Source organism: Mastigoproctus giganteus, chromosome 10 (assembly GCF_048544385.1).
Source record: "Mastigoproctus giganteus isolate SK-2022 chromosome 10, ASM4854438v1, whole genome shotgun sequence".
In the NCBI taxonomy this organism is placed as follows: domain Eukaryota; kingdom Metazoa; phylum Arthropoda; class Arachnida; order Uropygi; family Thelyphonidae; genus Mastigoproctus; species Mastigoproctus giganteus.
Window position 1 is genome coordinate 117996698 of NC_143584.1, and position 27951 is coordinate 118024648.

Sequence of the window (27951 nt, forward strand, 5' to 3'; positions counted from 1 at the left end):
TCAAATTTATTTACTATACTTATAGCATTGGTATACATGCAAGCATACATGCTCCTATGCCTATTCCTTGTTACCCTAACACATCCCATATACCCAACTATTCCATGATGACTGCCATCCGTCCCTGAAACCCCAACACCCCTCGCTCCAGGTCGCTTCTTATTCTAATAGAAGTTGTGCAAGAATCACCTTCACCTCTGCCTGCGGTTACTGTTAAACTATTTGTCTTTGTATCCCCCCAAACTAGCAGTTTTCCGACCCACCTAACACTGCCTCGATAGCATCAGCAAATATTCTTGCACCCTTTCTATTTAAGTGTATCCCATCCCTGTAGAAGCAATCTCTCCTGTTAACAAGTACAGTCCAGGCTGAAAAAAATTCTACCCCTTGAGCCTTGCACAATCTTTCCAGAGCTGAATTGATCGACAAGGCTCTCATCATGTACTCCCTCCTATCGTGTCTGGGCAGAATTGCAGACACTTTCAAATTCAACCCTATTTCACGGCTTTTTTTCAACAGTGACCTGTACTTGTTGAGTAATTCCGCCGGTCTCCTACTCTTAATATCATTAGTGCCAACGTGTACAACTATATCACCTTTTGTGCCCTTGAAAGATGATATCCGCTCTACAACGTCATCAACCTTTGCCCCTGGCAGACATACCCTGGTCCTGTTCCACCTATCCTTTTTACAAAGGATGTTCCCCGTTTCCCTGACAATAGAGTCACCAACTACCAGTTCCTGTGGGACCAGCGCATTCTGCCTTAGGGGTTGCCGCTGTGTTGCGTGATGACCAAGTGCAAGCTCTGGCGTTGATGTGGGCAGCTGAGAGCCTGGTGGGCCCCTCAATTTAGATCTTTTGAGGGCATCCACCCTGTCCTTCAAACTCTCATATAGGCCCATAACAACACTGAGTTGTTGCCTGATTTCCTTACACTCCTTACATCGCGCACACACAAAGACATCCCCCATGGCAATATCATGTTCCGTTCCAGAGAGTTCGGCAAACATTTCACAAGTTGCACATTTTTTTAGGCTGTGATGCGTTGGAGAATTGCCCCCCTCAGTTCTCCCCCGAGTCACAGCACTCCTTCCACTTTGTGCCCGTTGCTTTGCTGCTCTAGTTTGGGGCATGGTAGTTTAAATTAATAAAATCAATAAATTAAATGTCAATAGTATTTGAATAGAAACTATTAAATAGAAACAGTGAAGCGTATTACTATATAATTATGCGTTAGAGCTACCTAGCTACCTCAATTAAAAAATTTGAATTCCCTACCACTATATCCAAAAACAATGGCTACAAAATTGGAACGAAATAACGGTTTTACCTATCGTAAGTAAAATCCACAAAAACTCTTTATCTAAATTAAAAATAAAAAATAACCAGCGTAACTATAACTATATGACTACGTATTAAGTACAATATAAAATAACAATCATGTAAATAAAAGGCAAACACTTATCGTTTTTGCGGAGCCTGTAACTGACAGCTCTGTACTCTGAATTGCTTCTGCACAGGGTCAGAAACCTAGGGACCCACCTTGCACTGACCTTAGTCATCCTAAAATGTTCATGGAGGATGGTTATAACTGTTTCCTCAGATATGTCACATTCCCCTAGAGATTTGGGACACCTTTAAACGTGTCATTCAGCACAAGGGTTTCCACAGCTTGGCACATTTCTGGAGTGGTCACTGTCACAGGCCTTTCTGGATGTGGATCATCTTTGATTGACTCTTTTTCCCACTTGAATTGTTTTGACCAGAATTTCACCTGGTACTGTGAAGGTGCGCTGTTGCCATACACAGCCACCATCCTTTTGTGATTGGCCTTTGGCCCATTTCCTTCTTTAGTGAGAAACTTGATGACTGAATGATGCTCCAATTTCAGCAAATCCATAATTTGATACAGGTGTCTTCCTTCTTTCTGTTACAGCAGCACCACCTAAAAACATAGTGGGATCAAAATTAGTATGATTCAAGTTGAGATATGCAGGAACATGAAAAATCATGAATCATTGAAATATAACTATAGGAAGTACCTTAGGTAGATAATTTATTGAACGCTCACTCGTACATTATCCCTCAGTGTCTGACTAGCTGTTTTTTAAAGCCATTTATAGACTGTACTGTTCTATCTGTGATGAACAGTTCATTCCTTGGATGATCAGGGTGTACCTAATAATAAACTTTTCATTCAGTGTGAGAAGTTTATTAGGTACACCCTAATAAACTTTTACTTTTATATATATATATATATATATATACACACACACACACACCCTATGTGCGTGTGAGTATTTATATGTATATAAAATAGAAAAAATTATTAATATTGAAGTCATAAAAAGGAAGTTGTAGTGATTGATGTATGGAGTAGTATTTATTTATTTTTTATAGGTAATTCACTTCTCTTCCCATTACTAGCATTTGCTGGAAAAGATGTTTCCATTTGGTTTGATGAAAAAAGCAAAGATGTAAGTATAATTAATCAAAAATATTTGATGTACTTTGAAAATATGTAAAAATGTTCATGGAGGATGGTTATAACTGTTCCCTCAGATATGTCACATTCGCCTAGAGAATTTTCAACAGAAATTGCAATCAAATAATTGCAAGGGGAGAGGGATTTCTGTGCCATTATAATAATGGCTTTAGTTGTTATTCTATTTTGGAAAGCTCTGGGTTCATGTCCCATCTTAGGCCAGAGGAATTTCCAATGCTCTTTTCATTAAGGTTTGAGTTAGTTGATCTTGAGCAGAAGCGTAGAGTTTCACCTTGCCAAACAGACAAGTCCATCCTGAGCATATGCAGCTACAGACTCATATACACACAGGTAATGGGGAACTATTCATATAACCTGTATAAATTGTTAATGATCGTTGCTAAGCAGTGCATCTTAAGGACAACTCAGATTTCAGGGATGATCAGAAAAGTGGCAATTACATTTTAATGCACCAGAATTAATCTTACACTTGGGGAATAGCAACCAAAATAACTTACACACTTGGTGAGTTTGAATTAAAAACAGTAGAGAAATAAAGGGATTTGAGAGTTATGATACAGTCGGACATGAAGTTTTCTGAGCAGTGTAGGCAGGTAGCAAGGTAATTCCATGGTATCCTGTTGTTGATTTATTATATGTTTGCTTGTAGAGATAGGATTGTCATAATTATATTGTACAAGGCAATTGTAAGACTACACTTGGAATAGTATTGAAGTATGGAGACTGCATCTAAAGAGAGACGTCAAGTTTCTTGAAAAGGTCCAAAGTTGGGCAATGTGTCTAGTGAGACTGGCAAAGGGACGTCCATATGAGGGAAGACTTATGTAGACTGCACAGTTTGAGTTAGGCTCTGAAGGGAGAAAGTAAAATGAATGAAGGTGAAGCTCACAATTATAAAAGATTCCAGAACTTAGGGACCATAAATCCAAATTATGAGGGAAGAAGTTTAGACTGGGCTGCAGGAGGTTTTCTTTTAGCCAGCGAGTTATCAATTACTAGAGTAAGTTTCCTCCATGGGTGGTTGAAGCCAACAACTTGGAGAGGGTCATTTGGGTAGGTATGTGCACGAGAAGGGAGTCAAATAGGTAATTTGTTTTATTTTGTTTTATAATTTATTCATTATTTTTATTTTATTTTATTATTATTATTATTATTTTTTTTTTTTGATTCTACAGCAGAAGTTTTGGACTTATTGCACAATATGGCTAATATTAATACTAAATTCCCAGAATAAGTGACAGCCTTCAGGGAGAATATTTACTGTATCATAATCAATAGCAGTAGGGTGAAAAGGAAATTGTACAATGTAGAAAAACATTGTACAATTTGAGGTATTGCTCAAAACATCAAAGGCAGATATTGTTGGGATATCAGAGACGTGGTGTCACACAGATATAAGGAATGCAGAACTGGAATTTGGGTAGTACAACGTCTACAGAAAGGATAGACTGGATAGGAAGGGAGGAGGGGTTATGCTATTAGTTAAGAAATACATAAAATCCAAGGAAGTGAAGCCAGTGGACATCGCTGGACAGTGCAGTGTCGAGTCAGTTTGGTGTGACATAAGCATTGGGAGATCAAAATTGAGAGTAGGAGTGTGCTATAGGCCTAATGACTCTGATGAGTATAATAAGAAACTGTACAGGGATTTAGAGTGGGCCAGTAAATCAGAGAGTCTTATAATGGGAGATTTTAATTTCCCAGATATTGACTGGAATTTGGGGGCTGGTCACTCACACACTAGCAAGGCTTCTGTGGATTTATTGGATGATTGTTTTCTACATCAGCATGTTCGGGAGGCAACTAGAGGGAGGAATACTCTTGATTTGATTATCAGCAGTGATTCTTCATGCATTAAGAATCTCCAGATAAATGAACCACTAGGTGGCAGTGATCACAGTGTGCTTAAGTGGGATTTACTCAAAGAGGTAACTACCATTAGGGGTAAAGGGAAGGGTTATTGCTTACGTAAAGGTGACTACGATGGACTGAGACGGTATTTAAATTCTATACAGTGGGACCAACTGATGATGTTACCAACAGCAAATTCAAAATGGGAAGCATTCAAAGAACTTATTTTGGAAGCTACTAGGCTTTACATACCAACTAAGAAATATTGTTCAAGGTTTAGGCCTAAATGGATGTCAGATGAACTAATGAGGCATATGGCAGAGAAGAAACATGCATGGGATACATACAAATTAATACATGACACAGAAGCCTATGATAGATACAAGTTGATCTGTAACCAAGTTACAAAGGAGGTTAGGCAGGCAAAGGCAAATTACGAGAAATCTTTGGCAAGGGATGCAAAGAAAAACAGCAAAGAGTTCTTTACTTATGTAAACTCTAGAAGGAAGGGGATGAATCAGATTGGTCCACTTGATATCGATGGGTCAACTGTTGATGATCCTGCTCAGGTAGCTAACAAACTAAATGAATATTTTGCATTGACATTCACACATGAGGAGTTATTTAGCGAGGGGAATGCCAGAGATGTATTCAACTCTAGCAGTAAGCTAGAGAACCTTGTAATAACTGAGAGTAAAGTGGAGGAGAAATTGTTGAAGATAAACACAAGAAAGGCATCCGGGGTGGATGAGATCTATCCAGTTATATTAAAGGAGGCAGCAGAGGAAGTTAGCAAACCCTTAGCCATAATTATGAGAGCTTCCTTGGACTCAGGGGAGGTACCCACAGACAGGAGATGTGCAAATGTGACCCCATTTCACAAAGGAGGATCAAAGGCTGACACAAGTAATTATAGACCTGTGAGTTTAACTTCTGTTCCAGGAAAATTGATGGAGGCACTAGTTAAAGAAGCACCGCAGGATCATTTAGACAAGACTTCAGTTATAGCTCGGACACAGCATGGTTTTGTTAAGGGTAAGTCTTGCCTGACCAATTTGATTGGATACTATGATGCAGTCACAAAGGAAATGGATGCAGGGAATAACTTTGATATTATATACTTGGATCTTAGAATGGCTTTTGATACTGTTGCACATGGAAGACTGCTGCACAAATTGGAGCAGTGTGACATTGGAGGCAAATTGCTGCTGTGGATAAAGGGGTGGCTGAGGCGGAGAAGACAGAGAGTGGTAATCAATGGACACTGCTCGTCGTGGATTAATGTTATTAGTGGAGTCCCTCAGGGCTCAGTGTTGGGTCCATTATTGTTTTCTGTATTTATAAATGATATTGATGATGGTATATCAAGCTTAATGTCGAAGTTTGCAGACGATACAAAGGTAGGCAGGGTTGTCAAGGACACTACTGACACTATGCTGCTGCAACAGGATCTGGAAAGGTTGAGCAGATGGGCTGAGAGGTGGCAAATTAAGTTTAACATTGACAAATGTAAAGTACAAATGTAAAGGAGATTGTTTCGGCCGTCATTTAGTGTAGCCACGATTTCTCGAGCTCCTGAATTTTGAATTATTTAATGTGTTTAAAGTGTTTTCTTCCACTGGAAAAGTGTGCCAGCTGAAAGAACTAAGTAAGCGGATTATTTGGGTGAGAAAATTTTGTCATTATCAGAGTTATCTTGTGAGAACCCTCTCGTTATCTACTTAATCTCATTAGGCTTAGCATTCTGCTGACCGCATGCTAACGCTTTTTGCTGTAATCACATACGCATTGTTGATAATTAGGCTTAGTGGTTTCACTATTTCAATTTAAAAATAAGAATCTGGGGTTTGAATGATATTGCTCGTTCCCAATAGAATTTGCTTAGACAGGTAATATGTCTAATCTTGATTTTAAGCATTCATACTTCACGTAATAGTTGAAACGAGCTGTTGGTTTATAGTGATTCAGTGCAGCGGAACATAGCAATATTCTGCTTGAGGCAATACGGCATTTAAGCTTTGAACAAGGTTAAGCAGAGACAAAGTTAGGGATTAAACCTCCTCCACTCCCACCTGCATACTTCAGCAGCTAGTCATCGAAGGATAGAAGTGCCCTATCTTGTTGTACTATAGACTACCTGCCTCGAAATTACTGAAATTCCGTCTCCCGTTTACATTTCAAAATGACAGATTTCAACGCATCAGCCGTGCCGCTTACTTGCTGCATTTGTCTGACCAATGATGACCTCATAATTAAATGCGTTAATTGTCACAAAAGCTATTGCAATAAGCCTGATTGTACTTCGGTAGATATTAAGAGATTAAGCAAAACTAGAAAACGCAAGTTTGAATGTGACGCTTGTAGGCAACAAACAGGGAAAAATAATAAAGAATTACCTAATGAAGTCATTTGTGAAAATTCTTGCGAAGAACAGATTAATGATCTTGAACAAGCAACAAGAGTAAGCCTCTCGCAGACTGACCTTGGAAATGGCATCTTGGGCCATCCTGAAGGATCAATTTTGGAAATCTTGGGATGTGATATTTGCCCGGAAGACTGCGAGCACTCTGAAGGGGCTTCCGCTAGACAGAGGAGCAATCATAGCCTGAAGGAAAGGCAAGAAGAGAACCGTAAAGAATACGTCTCGCGTACGGAATTAAAGGATATCCTTGCAGACTGCATCAGCCCCTTTTCGATGCAGGCTGTGGAATACGCTGAAAACCTCGCGAGCAATTTAATCCCTGTTCATAAAATGCTACAGGAATTGCAGGAAGAGAATTTTCTTCTCAAAGAACAAAACAGTAGAATATTGCACACCCTTAAACGACTAGAGGAAAAGCTAGATTGCTTTAAATCAGTCCTTGTTGCACAAGTGGCTCAGATGCCCCCGTAACTGACGAAACTTGCTATGCGAGGCAGAGCTACCCAAAGAAAAGTGGTGATATGCAGGGACTGCACAAGAGGATTGAAAGCATTGAAAATCACAAATAGACAACAAGAAACGAATTGCATTTGGGGGGAAACATATCAGAACGAATTGCAAAACTACAAGACAGCCAAATAATATATGACCTTCAAGTCCAGCCGAGAACTGTCTGTTTGCAGCAGGACCTCGCAAGCAATAGTACCAAACCCAGTGAAGCTTTAGGGGCAGCACAAGAAAATGGCTCCACACATTCCACTAGGAAAAGTCGAAACCAAAATAAAGAAGTCTCAGAAAAATTAGGACAACAGGAATCCACTGAAATGATTGGGGCATGCATGTATTCCAAGAGTATGAATGCCAGAGTTACATCTTCCCCCTCAGATCATGTTCCTGCAAACCCACTCGCCTATGCGCACATCGCTAAGCTACCTAAAAAGCATAACACTTTTGAGGGTGGAAATACCCGCCCATCTCAAAATTTCATGCCTACTCTGGCCGAGGACGGCCGACGACGTAATCCAGTTCGCAGAGAATGTATTAACGTATCTTCCAGTAGCACACCTGAAACAAACAAACGGTTTTCTGAAATCTACAACATTACTTCCGTTGCAACCAGAGAGAAAATTTTTGTATCAAGGCTGGGGCCCACAACACAGCCCAGAAACATTAAAGCCATGTGTGAGGGCGAACATGGGATAACTGTAGAAGTAAAGCAAGTGAAAACACGACACCCAGCTTACTCCTCCTTTATAATCTCTTGTCCACCACATAAAGCAACTTGCCTACAAGACGTAAATGCCTGGCCAGTAGGTACCTTAGTCAAGCCCTACAGAGACAGATGGGCCAGACCACGGGTTAAAAATGATTCGAGGAATTGGGCTCAATAGCAATCAAAAAAACTCCCCCCAGCTGGGGATGCAGAACATCACATCCACTTGTTTGCACAAAACGTGAGGAGCATCTCAAATAAGCTTCACATCTTACAAACGATGATGATGTACGAGGACCTGGATTTCATTTGCCTAATAGAAACCTGGTTGGGAAATGGAAAACAGTTAGATCGGCTAACTGCGGCAGCAAACTGCAAATGTGTGGGAACTGGAAGAACAGATAGGTGAGGAGGAGGAGTTATAATTTGCTATCAAAATAAATACCAGCCTATAAGAGAAAGAAAAACCAATTCAAACAACTTTGAAGGGATTTGCGTTACCTTTTCAAAAGAGCATATGAAAATACAGTTATGCATCATATACCTCCCACCTGAGCACACAAAGGAGACAAGAAACGAACTCTATGCTTGGCTTGCTGCAAATCTAAAGTCATCAGTCGACACAATAATAGCGGGGGATTTTAATCTGCCTTTTCCGAAACACAGGGAGGCCAAGAAAGAGCTGGATACTACATTGGGTGCTTTGCACTTAATGCAACTTCCGACACCAGTGACAAGGGGAATGCAGCAACTTGACCTGTTGTATCATAGGTCCTTAGACATAAGACTAGCGCAAAACTGCAAAAAATTTAAGTCGGACCACAATCCCATTGAAATAGAAGCAGCACTGAAGATGCATAAAAACATGCAGGGTAAGCACACGAACTGGATAAAACAAAGTAAGTATCTTTTCTCCGTGAAGTATATTAATCCAGAAGTCATTCTCAGTCACCTGACTAGTTACAACTGGAACGACCTGCAAGAAAAGCCAGTAGACGAAGCTTTAGAAATGATCACTAAAAAGCTTTACCAAATAGGATTGGAAGGAGCAGCAAAAGAAATCAAAATATCTGAGAGAACAAAAGAATGGTTCAACCCACAAATGAAAGCAAGTTTCCTCAGGAAGCAAAAACTGTATAGAAAATGGCAAAGAACGGGTCATCCCGCCGATCACGTGCGTTATAAGAAGGAAAGAGCACACTTCATCAAAGCAAAACGACAGGTACACTGCAGTGTTGTTCGTAACAAACTAAAATGAGCAAAAAGAATTACTAGCAATAGAAATAGCACCGAAAATATGACCGAATGCATTTTCAAGGAATGGGCTAATAACACTTTTGGTAACCTGCACGGACTGAATCAAATTAAAAACACTGATAATTGTAACAAAATTTTGGAATTCCTGAAAGATATAAACAAGCGAAACTATTCGGCAAGAGAGGAACCAACAAGACCTCCATTGAGTGAAATACAAATCACCAAAGAGAGCGTAATGAAAGCAATCAACGATCTGCCCAATAAGGCCACTGTTGGACCAGACAAATTTCCAATGTTCATCCTTAAAATAAGTAGCCCATTAATAATAGATCTATTACTGCACATCTATCAGGAAATCATCAGGTCAGGAGCTTTCCCGCAAGCTTGGAAAAATTACATTGTAACCCCAATACCAAAGATTAAACACCCAAAATCGGCTAAGGATTACAGACCAATTTCTGTTAGTTGCACCCTACAGAAGGTTTTCGAAAAAGCAATGCTTCCCACCATCAATCAACACTGCTTTAGCAATAGACCACCACATTTGCACTCAGTCATTTCGGGGAGATCAACAATAACAAACTTACTGGAAACCCTTTTTCGCGTGCAGAGAGCACTAAATGAGAAAAAACAAATTGATATTATTTTTTTGGATATCTCCGCAGCCTACGACAACGTCTCAACTCCAGCGCTCATTGTGATTTTAAGGAATTATTTTAATGTAAGAGGAAACTTGTTAGCTATAATAACCAGCCTGCTAGAACATAGAAAACTTACTGTTAAGCACCAAAAGCTACAATCATACTTTACCATCTCGCGAGGAGTGCCACAAGGGGGAGTTCTTTCGGCTACCCTTTTCGCGGCCGCCCTGGAGCCGTTTCTTGCACAGTACCATGACTTTATAACATATGCTGACGATGTAAAATTCTTCATCACTTCCAAAGACCATGAATCAGCAGAAAGTATTTGCCAGATGGCAAATAGCACAATCCGAGAATTTGAGAGCTACCTGGATTGCATCGGGCTCCGTATTAATGCACAGAAGTCTGCCCAAATGACCATAACTTACAAGCAGAATAAAAATGACATCTCGATCTCTGTGAACGGGTCTAGCGTTGAAAAAGTGCACTCTCACCTGGACCTAGGTCTTAAGTGGGATGACAGACTCACCTTTACTCAACACTTCGCCCATATGAAGACAAAAATATTCGGCGCTTTATGGGCTACTAGACAGGAACTGGTAGGAATTAGTGATCATCATCTAGCGACCAAGTACATTTTAATGTGTGTCCTGCCAATTGCAGTGTATGCCTCGCAAATCTGGTCATCAGCTCCAGATTCACATTATAAGTCCGTCCTTGGGATTGAGTACTGGTTCTTGCGATGGCTTAACAGAGTTGCTGGCCACCCTTTTACTATCTCAAGGGCCATGCTCTACTCAAACCTTAACATCGTACCCTGGATGCAGCGGACAATTAACAGGAACATACACACTCTCGCACAAATGCTCACAGGCAGAGTAGATGCTCCAGTCCTGGATAATATTCTAGTCAAACCGCGTGCCACTGCTAAACGTTGCGGGGAAGTAAATAATCCACTCCGTCCAGTCCTAAACAATCTTAGTAGCCTGCAAAGATTCTTCCCATCAAATACAGCGAAAATATTTAACTCACTACACATAGATGCTGAAAAACTGTGTGAGGATGCAACATACCGGAAAGAGATCTTCCAGAATTCGTACAGATTTACCGAAATATGAATCGGCTGCAAAGTACCAACGAATTGAGAGTAAAAGAGAAACTTTCTACTTTAAGAACAATAATAATTGTTGACCGGAAAAATACACCTTCTGTAACAGTTATGTAAATAGTTAAGTTATATGTGGAATTATTAGTGAATTGTAAATATATGAGCTGTATAATGTTTGTACACAATCATAAATGTGTAAATACTGTATGTATTAAACATAAAATGTATGTATTAAACATAAAATGTGTACACAATATTTTGGGATGAGACTACGTGCACAGTATGTGTAACCAATTGCACATAGTATCTCGTACCCTGATATGTACTTAGCACCCTCCTGGCACTTTGCCGTCCCGGGGTGGTTCCTTATGGAAATAAACAGATAATAATAATAATAATTACTACACATGGGAAACAGCAACCCCAGAGCAACGTATCAACTCTGTGGTACTACACTGACAGTGGTAGAGAATGAAAGGGACCTGGGGGTGGTTGTGCAGGCAGATATGAAGTTCTCTGAGCAGTGCAGATGGGCTGCAAGAGTAGCTCATCTATGCAAGAGTATTGTCAATGATATATAGGAATTTTTCTAGCAGGGATAAGGAGGTGATTATTCCCTTGTATAAGGCAATGGTCAGGCCACACCTAGAGTAATGTATACAAGTCTGGAGGCCTCATTTCAAGAAGGATGTAGAGCTGCTGGAACGAGTACAGAGAAGGGCAACAAGATTAGTGAATGGAACAAAGGGATGCTCTTACGAAGAAAGGCTTAAGTTTTGCAAATTACAGTGTCTGGAGACTAGGCACCAGCGAGGTGATCTGATAGAGGTATATAAAGCCTTGAATGGTTTGAGCATGCTCAATGCTGATGGGATTCTTTCTCTCGCTCAGAATAATCACCTGAGAGGGCATAAATTTAAATTGAGGAAAGACAGATGTAGGATAGACGTGCGGAAATTTGCCTTTAGCCAGCGGGTGGTTGGTTGGTGGAACAGACTTCCATCCCTTGTTGTGGAAGTTGATAGCCTAAATAAGTTTAAGGCTCAGCTGGACAGGTATTTCGAACGAACAGAGGGGTGAAGTGGAAGCGTTTTTTTTTTTTTTTTTTTTGTGGCTGATGCTGCATAAGCTTGCTTTCTTGCATCAAATGCCTCTACTAATGCTAATGCTAAACATCATAAAGGCAGAATAAATACACCCTTACTGAAGGTAGATTTTTCTGTTAAAATAATTTTTATAGTTTAAAATTATGTCAAGGGATCTATTAACATTTTATCGTATAAATGGTGGTGGGATGAAATATATTCCTAGAACAAAAAAAAAGAAAAATATTTCAGTCTTTCCGTGTGCTTCAGTAACCAGTAATGGAAATCGTTAAATTACGATACCCAATGTTCAATTCGTTAATTTTTATAATAATGTAAATTATATGCATAAACTATGATTTAAAGGAAATTAAAAACACTATTACACCATGTGATAGAGTTTTAAATGTTTATTGAAGTGAATCGCATCAATTTACACTCAGTACTTTGGCTACATTTCGAGGCTCGATTGAACACTGCCATCAGGCCTATAGGGGAAATTAAAACATGAAAGAAATCAAATTATCAATTGTAGGACTATGACAGGATTGCATTATGAAGTTACATTAATGAATTTTATTACAATATTGGCATTAAGTTAAGATAAATTACTTTAAATTAAATTCATTACAAAAGAAAGTTTTACGAGAAATTGTCCACAAGGAACATTGAGTAGATTTGAATTTAAATTTAGAAAACACAAGGAGGACCATCTTGTGTTATTGAAAGGAGGTGCACAAAAAACATAGAAAATTATAGTAAGTTTACTCAGAAGAGGTGGGAATATGGAAGAAAAAAAAATCTAAAGATGGAGAGAGAGAGAGAGAGAGAGAGAGAGAGAGAGAGAGAGAGAGAGAGAGAGAGAGAGAGAGAGACAGACAGACAGACAGAGAGAGCTTGAAGTAGAATGCTAGACTAGGATAGTTGAACTGGCAAGATGTGACTGTTTTATAGTGCAAGAGAGGGAGTGATCACTCAGGATTAAGAATTATGAACCACCCTCTAATAGGTTGACTTCAACGAAAGGGTAAAGAGATTTGTTAGATGAAAAGAGCTTCAGGGTAAGATGGACAGTACCCACTTGATAAATAAATGTTTTGATGTCAAGATTTTGTGGAGGTGAAGCTTAATAATTAGGATACAAACCAAATTTTATGAAAATGATGAAATAAAGAATTAAGGAAATATTTATATGGATTAAAGAGAAACATTTGAACTTTCTTTTTTTTTTTCATGAATGGATTGAGCAAGCTCAGTGCAGATGGCATTCTTCCTCTTATCATTAGGCATATGGTGCAAGGAAGCCTGAGGCTTTTGCTGCACCAGCCAAAAAAAAAAAAAATTCTAAGTTACCCAAGAGAGAGAGAGAGAGAGAGAGAGAGAGAGAGAGAGAGAGAGAGAGAGAGAGAGAGAGAGAGAGAGAGAGAGAGAGAGAGAGAGAGAAGTAGAAGAGAATCGCCAAGGAAGAGAAGAATGATGATATCTAGCTCAGGACCCTGGGTGTGCCAAGCCCATACTCACCAGATGTGAGTCCCTGGGGTTAGCGCAGACTACATGTGAGGTGACAAATTGGGGAAGAATGTTTGCAGGATAGCTGTGCAGAAGTTTGCCTTCAGCCAGGCCAACTTCCTCCTGGTTTGGACAACTGTCGGAAGTGGCCATCCTGTTGTAGCAACATTAGCATTAAGTTGAGACACACGATGCAAGAAATGATGCATTATGCTTATGCAGTATCAGCCAAAAAAATAAAAGTAAAAAAAACCCTTCCCATTTCACCCATCCGGCCACTCCAAATGTTTGTCTAGTTCAGCCTTACATTTATTTAAGCAATGAACTTCCACAACAACAGATGGAAGTCTGTTCCAGCAATCAGCTACCCATTGACTAAAAGCAAACTTCTGCACATCTATTTTACAACTGTCTTTCCTCAATTTGAATCTATGCCCCCTCAGGTTCTTGGTCTGAGCAAGCGGAATTATCCTGTCAGCATTGAGCCTGCTCAAACCATTCAAGGCCTTATACACCTCAATCAGATCACCTCGCAGGTGATCTGTTTGAGGTGTGATTGAGGTGACCTCAATCAGATCACCTAGTTTCCAGATGCTACAACTTGTAGAACTTAAGCCTTTTTCATAAGCGCAATCCTTTGTTCCTCTCACCAATCTTGTTGCCCTTCTCTGTACTCGTTCTAACAACTCCACATCCTTCCTAAAATGAGGCCTCCAGACCTGTATACAGTACTCATGGTGTGGCCTGACCATTGCTTTATACAAAGGGATAATCACCTCCTTGTCTCTGCTAGCAAAATTCCTATATATCATTGACAAAACTCCATGACCTGCTCTGGCAGCCCATCTGCACTGCTGCTCAGAGAACTTAACATCTGACTGCACAATTACCCCCAGGTCGTTTTCATTCTCCACCTCCCCGAGTGTAGTACCACAGAGTTGGTACGTTTCTCTTGGGTTGCTGCTACCCATATGGTACTTTGCATTTGTCAATGTTAAACTTCAGTTGCCACTTCTCAGCCCATCTGCCGCCGACCAGGCTAGCTGGGTGGGTAAAGTGCCTGCCTGGCAACCCAAAGGTCGCAGGTTCGTATCCCGCCTCGGGCTTGGATATTATGATGGTGCTGCACTGTCTGGTTGGACTTCACGGCCACAATACACGAAGGAAGCAGGAAAAAAATGGTTCCTTCGTGTATTGCTCACATCATACAATAAAAAAAAAAAAAAAAAAAGCCCATCTGTCTAACTTTTCCAGATCATGTTGCAGTAACATACCGTCTTTAGTGTCATTAACAACCCTGCCAACTTTTGTATCATCTGCAAACTTGGATATTAAGCCTGATGATATACGTTGATCGATATTATTGATAAATACACAAAACAACAATGGGCCCAGCACCGAACCCTGGGGAACTCCACTAATACCATTTGTCCACGAAGAGCAGTGTCCAGTGTATCCCATACCTGTAAAAACAGTCTCTCCTATTAACAAGCACAAACCATCCTGAGAAAAATAGCTACTCCATGAGCCTTGCACACTCTCAGTGCCAGATTTATTGATAAGTCCCTTATAATGTACTCCCTCTTATTGTGTCTGGGCAGGATTTCAGACACCTTTTCTAATTTCAATCCTGATTTGGTTTGAGAAAATGAATATCACATGGAATCAGAGGTGTGATGTAGTCAGTTTAGTAAAAATTGGAAATATTGTTCCCTGAGTATAAGTGACAACTTTACAATCTTGCATCTTACTGTAAAATTTTACAGTAAGATGCATAATTTTCTATTTTTATGGCTGTAAATTTAGCTGTAGGAGATCAGGGGCTGTTTTCATTTCCCAAAGTTGTACTCTTTACCCTAGCAGGGATATAACATTCCACTTTGCAGTACATTGCATTTTAATTCAGCTGCTAAAGCTCTACAAATATAGAATATCATGAATGAGAAGAGTAGAGGTGATTAAAAAAAATAACTTTCATGATTTTTGTAGAAGTTGGTAGCCAGACCAAGAATTCCTGTTCTCATTAATGTATTTTTCCAGATCAACAGTGCATGAGCACTGTAAAAATAAAGTATGCTCATAATAATGGCATCAGTTATTAAATTGTAAACAGGGGTATAAATGGAAAATTTTATAAAATGGAACCTTCGTTAATAAAATATTTTATTTTTACTAATTAAATATGCATGTGACAATAGCGATGTGTGTGAAGAACTGGAATGGTGTGCCAACGCACACCAGTCCATTCTAAGGTCCTGGCTGAAATCCTCTCATTTATTTGGTCTTCTAAGAGTATACAAAGAGAATATTTATTATTATTATTAGGTTTGAAGGCTTTATTTCATGTATCAAGAGCAAAACTGTGTTGTTAAAAGGGCACCTGTCTATTACAAGAACCCCACAATGTCGAATAGATGGAGTCAGTCTGTAGCCTGGGGTTCAAGCCTGTCACCACCAAATACGGAGGTTGCGGAAAGGTCAGGGAATGACCCCCGCATATCCCAGAGCAATATGGCCTTAGTTGCTAATGCTCCTAAAACCAAATAACTAACTAACTAACTAACTCAGTCTGTAGCATGTGAAGATAGTCAAATACCTAGGGGTTAAGATTGACAGGCGGTTATGGTTTGTCTCACAATTACATTGTTGAGAAGATTCATACATTTTTTTGGTGTGATTGGGTGGGTGTGTAACTAGGAAGGAGTGGGGGATAAAAGGCAAGGCACTGAATCTGTTTTATGACTGTATCTTCTTGCCAATTTTGAGCTATGGTGCACATACCTGGCTAGATTGTGCATTGCAAAAGGCAACCATTAGGAAGATATTTGCAATTCAGTTGGTAATATTACAGCTCAGTATGGCCTATAGAACTGTCAAATGAGGCCCTGTGGGTGATAACAAGATGGCTGCCACTGGATTTGGTCTTAGTATTTAAGCCAACATGCTTCTATTTGCGGCATAGACCGCCATACAAGTGGATATCAATTGAGATTCGTTGTGATGGTGGTTATAATGAGGAGAGGAAATGATTGTGGACTCTTCTTGTTGACTGGTGGCAAGACAGATGGAACAATTGCACCAAAGGTTTAATAACCAAAAGTTTCTTCCAAGCATTAAACAGTTTGGGAAGGGTATGCCAAGTTGGTTTCGACCAAACCTGTATTCAACATTCCTGATCACCCCCCCCCCACTGTTCTTTGGTAGACATCATACTGAAGCAGTTGTTAAAAATATTTTCCATCACACCTCTTGCAGGAATCATAAGCAATTGGCCCCTCTCAATTGACTTTAGGGCCATTTCAGACATTCAAAAGAAAAGCGAAGGCAGCAGAAAAGTGGATGCAAATAAAATTAAATACCTTTCAAACATTTACATTTTTACTTTCAAATATTTCCCCCTCTTATTAGAAATCATGTGGGGCATCATAGCAATGGCAGTCATTTGAGAATGGACTATGGGACTATGCAAACATATACATGGCATTGTACTTCCTGCATTTGCCAAATTATGACAAGGTTTGCTACAGAATCTTGGAAAAGTGTGAAAGGGCTTTAGTTTTATTAGTTAATAGCATAAATGCCTTTGCTTTTCTCCAAATTTTTTGCCTTTCTTTTGAACGTTTGAAATGGTCCTTACTTTTACTGAACCATTTCCATATACTGTTGCACAACTGGTCACCAGATATTCAAAGTCCAATTGTTGTTAGCATTTTCATTTTTAGAATGAATGTGGTCAATTCAAAAGTGTGAGTTCCCAATTTGCTGTTCAGTTTTACTTATATAGATTTATGTGAATTTGCAGTGGGTGAGAGTTATTTACATTAAAGTAGAAAAAATTGATAGTAATGGCTTCAGTTTCTGGTAAGAAAAGAGGAGTTGCTGATGAACAGAGAGTATTTTAGAAGAAATGGACACATTTTTTTCATTGAAATGAAAAACAGGCCTGTTCTTTCACAACAGAAACCGACGCCTATGTGAAGAGTTGGTTTCTGTTACGAAAGAGTTAATGTTAAAAGACATTACGGCGAAGGTAAAGAAAGCAAACTTGAGAACCATGGCAAACTACAGGAACCTTACTGGACAAACTGGTTTGTTGCTACCACAGTTTCTCCCTGCATTCTTGGTAAACAGATAGCACATGTTATTGGTAGCAGAAATCAAGAATGATATAATAATTTACACGTAGGTGTGACAGACAATGTACTGATTGGTGTGAGAACAAAACATCATAGTGTTAAGTGATTGATTGGTGTTATGATATACATATATATAAAGAATCTTTCTTTCTTTTCCTGTTATTTCCTAACCTAACATTTAAGGTCAGGTTATGAAATATAATGAAGAATAAAGAAACCTTGGTAAACTTCAGAATAGGGTGCACACTCCAGCATAACGAAACATAACCTTTTTCATTAGCCTGCTTGAATCTTTCCTGAATTAGTGGTGTAAACTAACATAACATTTTTTCGCTAGCCAAAAATGAAAGTCTATTAATAAACCCACACAATTAAAAAACCAGTAGTCTGGAATGCACACCCTGTTCTGAATTTTAGCCAAAATTTCTGGTAAACCTTTTCCTTTTTTCCTAACCTTTAAGATTAGGTTAGGAAACCTAACCTTAAATATCTACAAAGAAATCAATAATCAGTGGTTGTTTTAATAGAGAAAACACTCATGAACTCCAATAATCTGCTTTTAATAACGAGCAAAAACTAATCATTACATAGTCTTCATGCCTACGTGTCAATCATATTGTTCTCGACTTCTACTGCCGCTACTGATAACACGCACCATCTGTTTACTGAGAATGCAGGGTGAAACTGCGGTAGCGACAAACGAGTTTGTCCGATAAGTTTTCTGTAGTTTTGAAGTGGTTCTCGTGTTGGCTTTCTTTACCTTAGCCCATGTTACGATGCAATCCATACATCTATGGCCGACCAGGCTAGCCGGCTGGGTAAAGTGCCTGCCTGGTAACCCAAAGGTTGTGGGTTCGATTCCCACCTCGGGCTTGGATCAAAGTACTGCAAAAACCTTGGGAGGTGCATTATGGCCACAGAAGCCTATGCGACAACAACTACCAAAAAAAAAAAATACATCTATGTTCTACAGCATCCAAGAACAATTTTGCGAAGGTAAACTGTCTGCATCGAAAAGTAAGGTTTTGGATTAGCAGTCAGTCTTCCAAATTATGAACTCTCAAGCAGAATCTGTTGTCAAAGCCAACTATGCAGTGGCAGAAATCATTACTAAAAAATCGAAACCCTTTTCTGATGGCAAATTTATCAGTGTGTTTTGATTGTAATGCTGAGATTATGTGCCCAGAAAAAAAGCTCAGTTTTCTGAAATCAATTTATCATGGCAATCTATGGCTAGAAGTATTGTACTCTCCTCCAATGAGTGTTGAGTATATCCTAAAATTGAGCCTCTAATTTCAAATATTATTCGCTGATACTCGATGAAAGTGCGGATGCCACCAATACAGGTCATCTAGCTTGTTTTGTATGTGTTGTCAATGAAGATTTAAATACAAGAAGAATTAGCTGCCCTAGTCCCACTGAAGGACACAACCAGATCCAGTGATTTTTATGCATGCGTGAAGGTTCAAACCCAATCGTTACCTTGATTGATCTGAACCTCAACAACATATCATGTGTGATTACCAATGGAGCTCTTGCTATGGTAGGAACACAAGAAGGTTTAGTCAAGTTATTTGAAGTGATGCTGCATGAGTTGGAAATAACTCCTAATGAGATATCACTGTATCATCCACCAGGAGAACCTGGTTGAAGACTTAAAGTCTTCAGTTTGACACTTTCAGTTTCAGTAGACATGACACTTTCAGTTGAAGACTGAAATTGTCATGTCTGCTGTCATGAAAATAGTTTCATTTGATCTAAAGCCCTCCACTACAGACAGTTTCAAGAAATGCTCATTTCCTTGGGCATATAGTTTGGGGATGTTCTTCTTCTTCTTTAATGCTGCCGAATGGCGTTTGCGACTTCGTTTTGATATTGTTCTCTGTCTAGCGCTGCGTGTAGAATTTGTGCTGTTGTCATGTGAAGCCAGGTGTTGATGTTATCTAGCCATGCCATTTTCGGTCTGCCTGGGCGTTTCTTGCCTTCGATCTTTCCCTCCAGGATGAGTGGTAGTAGGTGATATTTTTGTTGGTTCCTAGCGATGTGACCTAGGTATTTGCATTTCCTGCTGATGATGGTTTTGAGCAGGTCCCGTTCCGTGTGCATGTCCTGCAGGACCTGTACGTTGGTTATCTTGGCTGTCCACGGAATTTTCAGCATTCTTCGGTAGAGCCACATTTCGAAGGCCTGGAGCTTTTTTGTAGTGGCTGATGTTAGAGTCCAGGTTTCTACACCGTAGAGCAGTATTGGCCAGATGTAGCATTTCAATGTGCGTAATTTGAGCGATGTTCAAGCTTCTGTCGGTGAGGAGGGTTCTCCATTTGGTGAATGCCTGCCTGGCTTGTTCAATTCTGCTTTTGATTTCGGCCTCATGGTTCAGCTGGTCATCAATGAGTACTCCGAGATACTTGAAGCGGTGTATTTGCTCTAATTTTTCGTCGTTTAGTTTGATCGTGATTTTGCTTGCAGTCCTGCTGACCTTCATCACCTTTGTTTTCTTTTTGTTGATTCGTAGCCCCCATGCTTGGCTTTCTATGTCCACTTCGTTCAAGATGGTCTGTAAATCTTGTTCTGAATCCGCTATTAGTGCTGTGTCATCGGCATATCTTAAGTTATTGATGTAGTGTCCGTTAACTTTTATGCCGATGTTCTTGTCAGCCAGTGTTTGGTCGAAGATCATTTCCGAATAGATGTTAAAAAGAATGGGAGATAATGGACAGCCTTGCCGGACGCCTTTTTTATTGGAATTGGGTCTGTCAGGTCGTTGTCATAGCGAAGCCGGGCTGTTTGATTCCAGTAGAGAGTTGTAATAAAGTTGATATCATTGTTTTCAAGCCCAAGTTTTCTCAGTCGGTCAATTAGGCGGTCGTGGTCTACTGAATCGAAGGCTTTCTTGTAGTCAATAAAACATATATACACGTCTTTTTGATGTTCATAGCACCTTTGTAGCAATATTTGTAAACAGAAAATTGCTTCTCTGGTGCCTAGTCCCCTGCAGAATCCGACTGTGTGTTTCCTAGTGCACTTTCGCACTTACATCTTATCCTTTGCTGAATCACCTTGAGGAAGACTTTTAGCACCTGGCTCATTAGACTGATCAGCCTGAAGTCTTTCGCATTTCCTGCTGGTAGCCTTTTTTGGTAGGGCCACAAAGATGGATTGGAGCCATTCGGATGGAATGTTGTTGTTGTTGTTGTAGATTTGATTGAACCATTTCGTTAGTTGTTGGATGTTGCTGTAGTCTAGTTGTTTCAGCAGTTCCACATGAATCTGATCAGGTCCACAGGCCTTGCCTGGCTTTGTTATTCAGATGGCATGTTCAACTTTAGATGTTAATATGTGGAGATTGTCTTCCTGTGTTTGTTGTTGCGTTTCTGCCGGTTTTCTGTTGGTGCCGAACAGATTGTATATATAGCTCTTCCAGGTGTCGAGTTTGGCTTGTTTACTTAGTATAGGTTGATTGTTGTCCGTATATAAACTTGGGATAAGAGCCGGTTTGTAGATGTTTCCAGCTTCTTGTGCAGGTTATAGTTCACTATTCTGAAAGTCAATGGGAATATGTTGAAGCTAAGGGAATATGTTGAAGTGAATGTTCGATCTCAAAGCTGAAATTCAGACTTTCGTGAAACTGTAAGGCACCTCAGTAATTCAGTTTGATGATGAATGGATGTGTGACTTGCCTTTTTAGTTGACATTACTCTGCATCGGCCGACCGGACTAGCCAGGTGGGTAAAGTGCCTGCCTGGCAACCCAAAGGTCGCGGGTTCAAATCCCACCTCGGGCTTGGATCAGAGTACTGCAAAAAAACCTTGGAAGGTGCACCATGGCCACAGAAGCTGTTGCACCAATAACTAACAACAAAATAATAAAAAAAATTACTCTGCATCTAAATAAGTTGAATATGCATCTCTAGGTGAAAGACCAGCTTATAAATACAATTTATAAGCTGGTCACAAAGTTTAATTTCAAGAGCCATGATGTTTGATCACATCATGGTTCTTGAAATCAAACTTCATTTGTGGGAGTTACAGTTAAGAGAAGAAAAATGCATGGGATGCATATAAATTATCAAGCGACTCAGAAGCCTATGGCAGATATAAGCTAGTCTAATCAGGTCACAAAGGAGGTTAGGCAGGCGAAGGCAGATTACGAGAAATCCTTGGCAAAAGATGCTAAGAAAAACAGCAAGGATTTCTTTACTTATATAAACTCTAAAAGGAAGGGGATGAATCTGATTGGTCCACTTGACATCGATGGTTCGACTGTTGATGATCCTGCTCCAGATAGCAAACAAACTGAATGAGTATTTTGCATCTACATTCACACATGAGGAATTATTAAGGTTTGAAAATGGCAGAAAGTTATCAAATTGTAGCAGGATACTTAATGATTTTGTAATAACTGAGAGCAAAGTGGAGGAGAAATTGTTGAAGTTAAACATAAGAAAAGCACCTGGAGTGGATGGGATCTATCCAGTTATGTTAAAGGAGGCAGCAAAGCAACTAAGCAAATCCTTAGCCATAATTATGAGAGCATCCTTGGACTCAGGGGAGGTTCACACGGACTGGAGATGTGCAAATGTATCCCCAATTCACAAAGGGGAATCGAAGGGTGACACGAGTAATTACAGACCAGTTAGTTTAACTTCTGTTCCGGGTAAAATAATGGAGTCACTGGTTAAAGATGCATTGCAGGATCATCTAGACAAGACTGCAGCAATAATTCAGACACAGCATGGGTTTGTTAAGGGAAAGTCTTGTCTGACAAATTTGATAAGATATTATGATGTGGTTACAAAGGAACTGGATTTCAGGAAAGCTTTTGACACTGTTGCGCATGGAAGACTATTGTACAAATTGGAGCAGAATGGTATTATGGGTAAGATGCTACAATGGATAAAAGGATGGTTAAGTGGGAGAAGACAGAGGGTGGTAATCAAATCAGTGGGCGCTGCTCTTCGTGGACTAATGTTATTAGTGGAGTCACACAGGGTTCGGTGTTGGGTCCACTGTTGTTTTGTGTATTGATGAAGGTATATCAGGCTTAATGTCGAAGTTTGCAGATGATACAAAGGTTGGCAGGGTTGTTAATGACAGTAATGGCAGTGTGCTACTGTAACAGGATCTAGATAATTTGGGCAGATGGGCTAAGAAGTGGCAACTGAAGTTTAACCTTGACAAATGCAAAGTACTGCATATGGGTAGAAGTAACTCCAGAGAAACGTACCAACTGTGTGGTACTACACTTAAGGTGGTAAAAAATGAAAAAGACCTGGGAGTAATTGTGCAGTCAGATATGAAGTTTTCTGAGCAATGCAGACAGGCTGCCAGGGCAGGTCATGTGGCTTTGTCAATGATATATAGGAATTTTTCTAGCAGAGAAAAGGAGGTGATTGTCCCTCTGTATAAGGCAATGGTCAGGCCACGCCTTGAGTACTGCGTACAGGTCTGGAGGCCTCATTTTAGGAAGGATGTAGATTTACTTGAGCGTGTACAGAGAAGGGCAACAAGATTGGTGAGGGGAATGAGGGATCCTCTTACCAAGAGAGGCTTAAGTTGTGCAAATTGCAGTGGCTGGAGACTAGGCACCTGCGCGGTGATCTGATTGAGGTGTATAAGGCCTTGAATGGGTTGAACACGCTGAATTCTGATGGGATCCTTCCACTTGTTCAGATTACGAACCTAAGGGGGCATAAATTCAAATTAAGAAACAACAGATGTAGAATAGATGTGCGGAAATTTGCCTTTAGCCAGCGGGTGGTTAATTGCTGGAACAAACTTCCATCTGTCGTTGTGGAAGTTGATAGCTTGAATAAATTTAAGGAGGAACTGGACAGGCATTTGGAGGGAATGGTGTAATTTTTTCTTTTTCTTTTTTTTTTTTTTGGCTGATGCTGCATAAGCTCATACACTTGCTTTCTTGCATCACATGCCACTGTTACTACTACTACTACTATTATGCTCACTTTCCAACACATACATTGGAAGTCACTGCGGATATGGTGGAACCCCCGGTGCCATCAGACAACTAACACATTGAAGCCACTGGCAGACTTCAATATATGTGACTTTGTTGTTGTGGAGTGGTCTTGTTTGACAAATCTGATTATCTACTATGATGTAGTGATCAAGGAACTGGATGCAAAAAATAATTTTCACATCATATACTTGGATTTCAGGAATGCTTTTGATGCTGCTGTATATGAAAAAAAAAAAAAGCACCATGGTACCCTGTATGCACGAAAGATGTTTTATTTTATGTGAAACATCCTTGGCTTGGATGAGGTTAAAGGTTTTAGGAATGAAAAGAATCTGCACACGTTTAACATTTTAAAGCATTTATTTTTTTCTCAACAGTTTTATCAATTTGAGGTTGCGATACATGTTCAATAGGTAATTTACTTACAATTGGTTTGATAGATAAATTATGATATGTACACTTGAGATTGTAAAGAGTGGAGATTGGAGTTTGATATTAACAGAGTCTTTTGCAGTAGAAATGGATGAGCTGATTCATCATAGCTATCATTGCGTTCATGAACCCATTTCCCATAGGTTCTTTAGGACCATTATTAAGCCACAAAAGAATGTGAGCATGTGGACTGCCACGATGTTGAAATTCGACATGTTTAAAATAGTTGACAACGTAATATTGTCAAAATGGACTGAAATGCTTAGACTGAATTAAAGTTAGAATACAATCCACAAGTTTATTAAAATGAATTGCACACATTACAGCTTCTTCATTAACTAATGTCGATTTTTCCTTAAAATGAAGAGCTTCTGCTTGCTCGTCAGAGATATCCAATCCACCATGTTTTTATCTATATAAAATTTTTAGCAATTTAGGCCAACCAATTTCATTTGCACTCAAAGTTAAGAACGTAGGTTTACCCAATTGTCTGATAATTGCAAACAGATCTCTTTTATGTTGTATCCAGTAATAAGTTGAATTAGGAATTGATTTCAAAAATGCTAAATTCTTTTCAGTGCAGTTATCGATGTATTCTTGAGATTGGATTTGTTCGTTGGCAAGCTTAGTTTTTTTCCGATGTATTTAAAAGAAACTGTAATGAATCTCTAGTTCTTAGTCTCATTACATTATTTCCATGGCTGTATAAAGAAGATGATAAGGTGCCACTCCAATGTAAATGCTAGGAGATGACAGTTCTTCAGCAAGTTTGTCAAAAGTAAACTTTGTGGAACATTTCATTCACCAGGAACTATTCGTAAATATATGTCATCGCTCCACAAAAGTTTGTTGCTGAGTGACTAAACTTTCTTCAATAGGTATAGCTTCACTCATTTTATCATGTGTAGGATCATCATCGCGTTCCATATCTTCATTGAAGAATGCTTCGGCAATCTCCATATCGTACAGACGATACAAAGGAGTCGTGACTCATAAGTAGATATTTTAACCAAACCCTTTCATCTTGTTTGGGCCACTCCAAGGTAAATGCTAGGAGATGTTTGTTTGTTTGTTATTTGGTTTTTAGGAGCATTAGCAACTAAGGCCATATTGCTCTGGGGATATGCGGTGGTCATTCCCTGACCTTTCTGCATCCTCCGTATTTGGTGGGCACTGGCTTGAACCCCGGTCTATCAAGAAGCGTGTGCTACGCACTGCTGCTCATGCCCACCTGGCTACGGAGGTGCCTAACTTAGGAGATGACAGTTCTTCAGCAAGTTTGTCAAAAGTAAACTTTGTGGAACATTTCATTCACCAGGAACTATTCGTAAATATTTGTCATCGCTCCACAAAAGAGTTTGTTGTTAAGTGACTAAACTCTCTTCAATAGGTATAGCTTCACTCATTTCATCACGTGTAGGAGCATCATCGCGTTCCATGTCTTCATTGAAGAATGCTTCGGCAATCTCCGTATTGTGCAGATGATACAAAGGAGTCGTGACTCATAAGTTGATACTTTAACCAAACCCTTACATCTTGTTTACAAACCAAGGCCATTATATAACTCAATTTCTGAATTTTCTTACATTTGATATGAATGTTAACGTAATAATCTTTTGATGAAAACCGTTAAAATTTTTTAAACGGTTTAATCGAACAGCTATTAAAACCTAACAGCTAGAACTGAAGTTATGAATGATGTAACGTTTTATGCTCACGCCCACTACTTAGAAGGCTGATGTTGAGCAAAATCTTGAGAAGCAGATTTCATTAAACTCTGCATTTGTTTTCGTTCTCTGTATTTTTGAACTTGTTCTTTTGTCGACACTAGAGGCTTCTTTGGTGGCTTTGAAGGTTTTATTCTTGCATAATATTACTACCCACTACTTACTCTACCGAATCAACATTAGTAACTGAGTTAGTGTCATTTAGGAAGTGATGCCATTTGCATCATTTCTGTCTCTTAGTTTAAAGGATGTAATGTTTTATTCTCGCGCCCGCTACTTACTCTACCGAATCAACATTAGTAACTGAGTAGGAAGAGATGTCATCTGCATCACTTCCGTAAGAAAATTTTGTTACCAATTGGTTTTGCTTCAGTCCAAAAATGTAGTAGGTGCTGCCATAGATGTTTTCACATCAAAACTGCTGTACAAACTGGAGCAATGTGGCATTAAGGACAAGTTACTGCCAGGGATAAAGGGATGGTTGAATGGGACAAGACACAGAGTGGTTATTGATGGGCAGAATTGAAACCTGGGAGATTCCACTGCTCTGGTGGAATCTCCCAGGTTTCAATTCTGGGCCTGTTGTTGTTTTCAATATTTATTATTGATATTGATGAAGGTATATTAGGCTTAATGTCATGTCCAAGTTCACAGATGATACAAATGCTTGGCACGGTAGTTAATGACGGTAATCAGGGTGTTTACTGCAACAAGATCTAAGAAAATTAAGTCGATGGTCTGGGAAATGGCAGTTGAAGTTTAACAGTGGCAAATGCCAAGTACTGCATATGGATAGCAGTAATACCAAAATGAAGTAACATACCAACTTCATAATAACTGCACAATCCTATACCAACCGTTATTAAATAAAATAAATAAATAGCATTGTGTTATATTAAAATAATAATGATGCAAATAAATAGAATGATATAATTCCACCTGATAAAATGGTAACTGTCTGTTCAATAAAATATGAAATTTGAAATTGCAGTGAATAAATTACAATAAACAATATAGATAAAACAGGATAATAAAACCGATAAAAGTGCTAAAACACCGTAGCTTTCAGAGGCATCCACCTCCTTTTTAAACAGTGAGGTTTATCATACAGCACATCCTTAAATATCAGCAGGCTCTCACGGTTCTCAGCCTGTGTTTCTACAGGAGCATGGGCAGTATTCTCCCCATGTGCACTGGAACCGTTAATGGCTCGGGAGCGTGCCAGGCGGAACTGCTCATCCCATCCAAGAACCACCACCTCGAAGAGGGGATGAATGCAGATTCCCCTGTCTCTATTAATGGTATTGCTCTCAGAGGAGCAAATCCACAAACTCTCGAGCCATTTGCAGTCCCAAAATCTATGTGCCGGTCGACAATAACAGTTTCGTCTGTGGATATTTGATGGATTCTGCCACGGCAGACTTCCCATAATCTGTGGTCTTTATCGCATTCATATGCTCCCCCAAACGATCTTTAAACCGATGTTTCGTTTCACCAACATAACATTCCCCACAATCCAGGCACCTTATCTCATACATGACCCCACTTGTACACTCCTTTGGTATGGGATCCTTGACCTGTGACACAACTGTGTGCAACCTCCGCCCTGGCAGCTGCACACAGCGTGTCTGGCAATCATACAATACCCAAGCTATAGGCTCAGTTAGGCCCAGATAGTAGGGAATGTATGCAGTGGCAACTGGTGTAACGACACCAACAAGTATGTTGGTTAAAGCACCCCTAGTCGACAGACACTGCATTGTCTGGTGACTAGGCCTTTGCAGGGAGATCTGATTGAGGTGTTTTTAAGGCCTTGAATAGATTGAGTATACTAAATGTTGATGGCATTTTTCCTCTTTCTGAGACTATACACATAAGGGGGCATAAATTAAAACTGATGAAGGATGGTTTCAGGAGATATGTGGGGGTTCCTCTTCATTAAGCGGGTAGTTGATTGTTGTAAAAAGCTTGCAACTGTTCTTGTGGAAATGGGTGGTTTGAATAAATTTGACAAATAACTAAAATTCTTAGAGGGTATGGATGGGTGAAGTGCATAGTGTTTTTTTTTTTTTTTTTGTTTTCTG

At 39.6% G+C, this 27951-nt stretch overlaps 1 protein-coding gene across 1 annotated transcript in view; it reads left to right on the forward strand.

Moving 5' to 3' along the window:
- The window catches only part of LOC150079250 (uncharacterized), a 180275-nt gene that overhangs the window by 75984 nt on the left and 76340 nt on the right, over positions 1–27951 (forward strand). The window contains exon 2 of the mRNA XM_090383001.1: positions 2402–2478. Coding sequence (XP_090239127.1) covers positions 2402–2478 — 77 coding nt within the window. The remainder of the gene's footprint in view (positions 1–2401; positions 2479–27951) is intronic.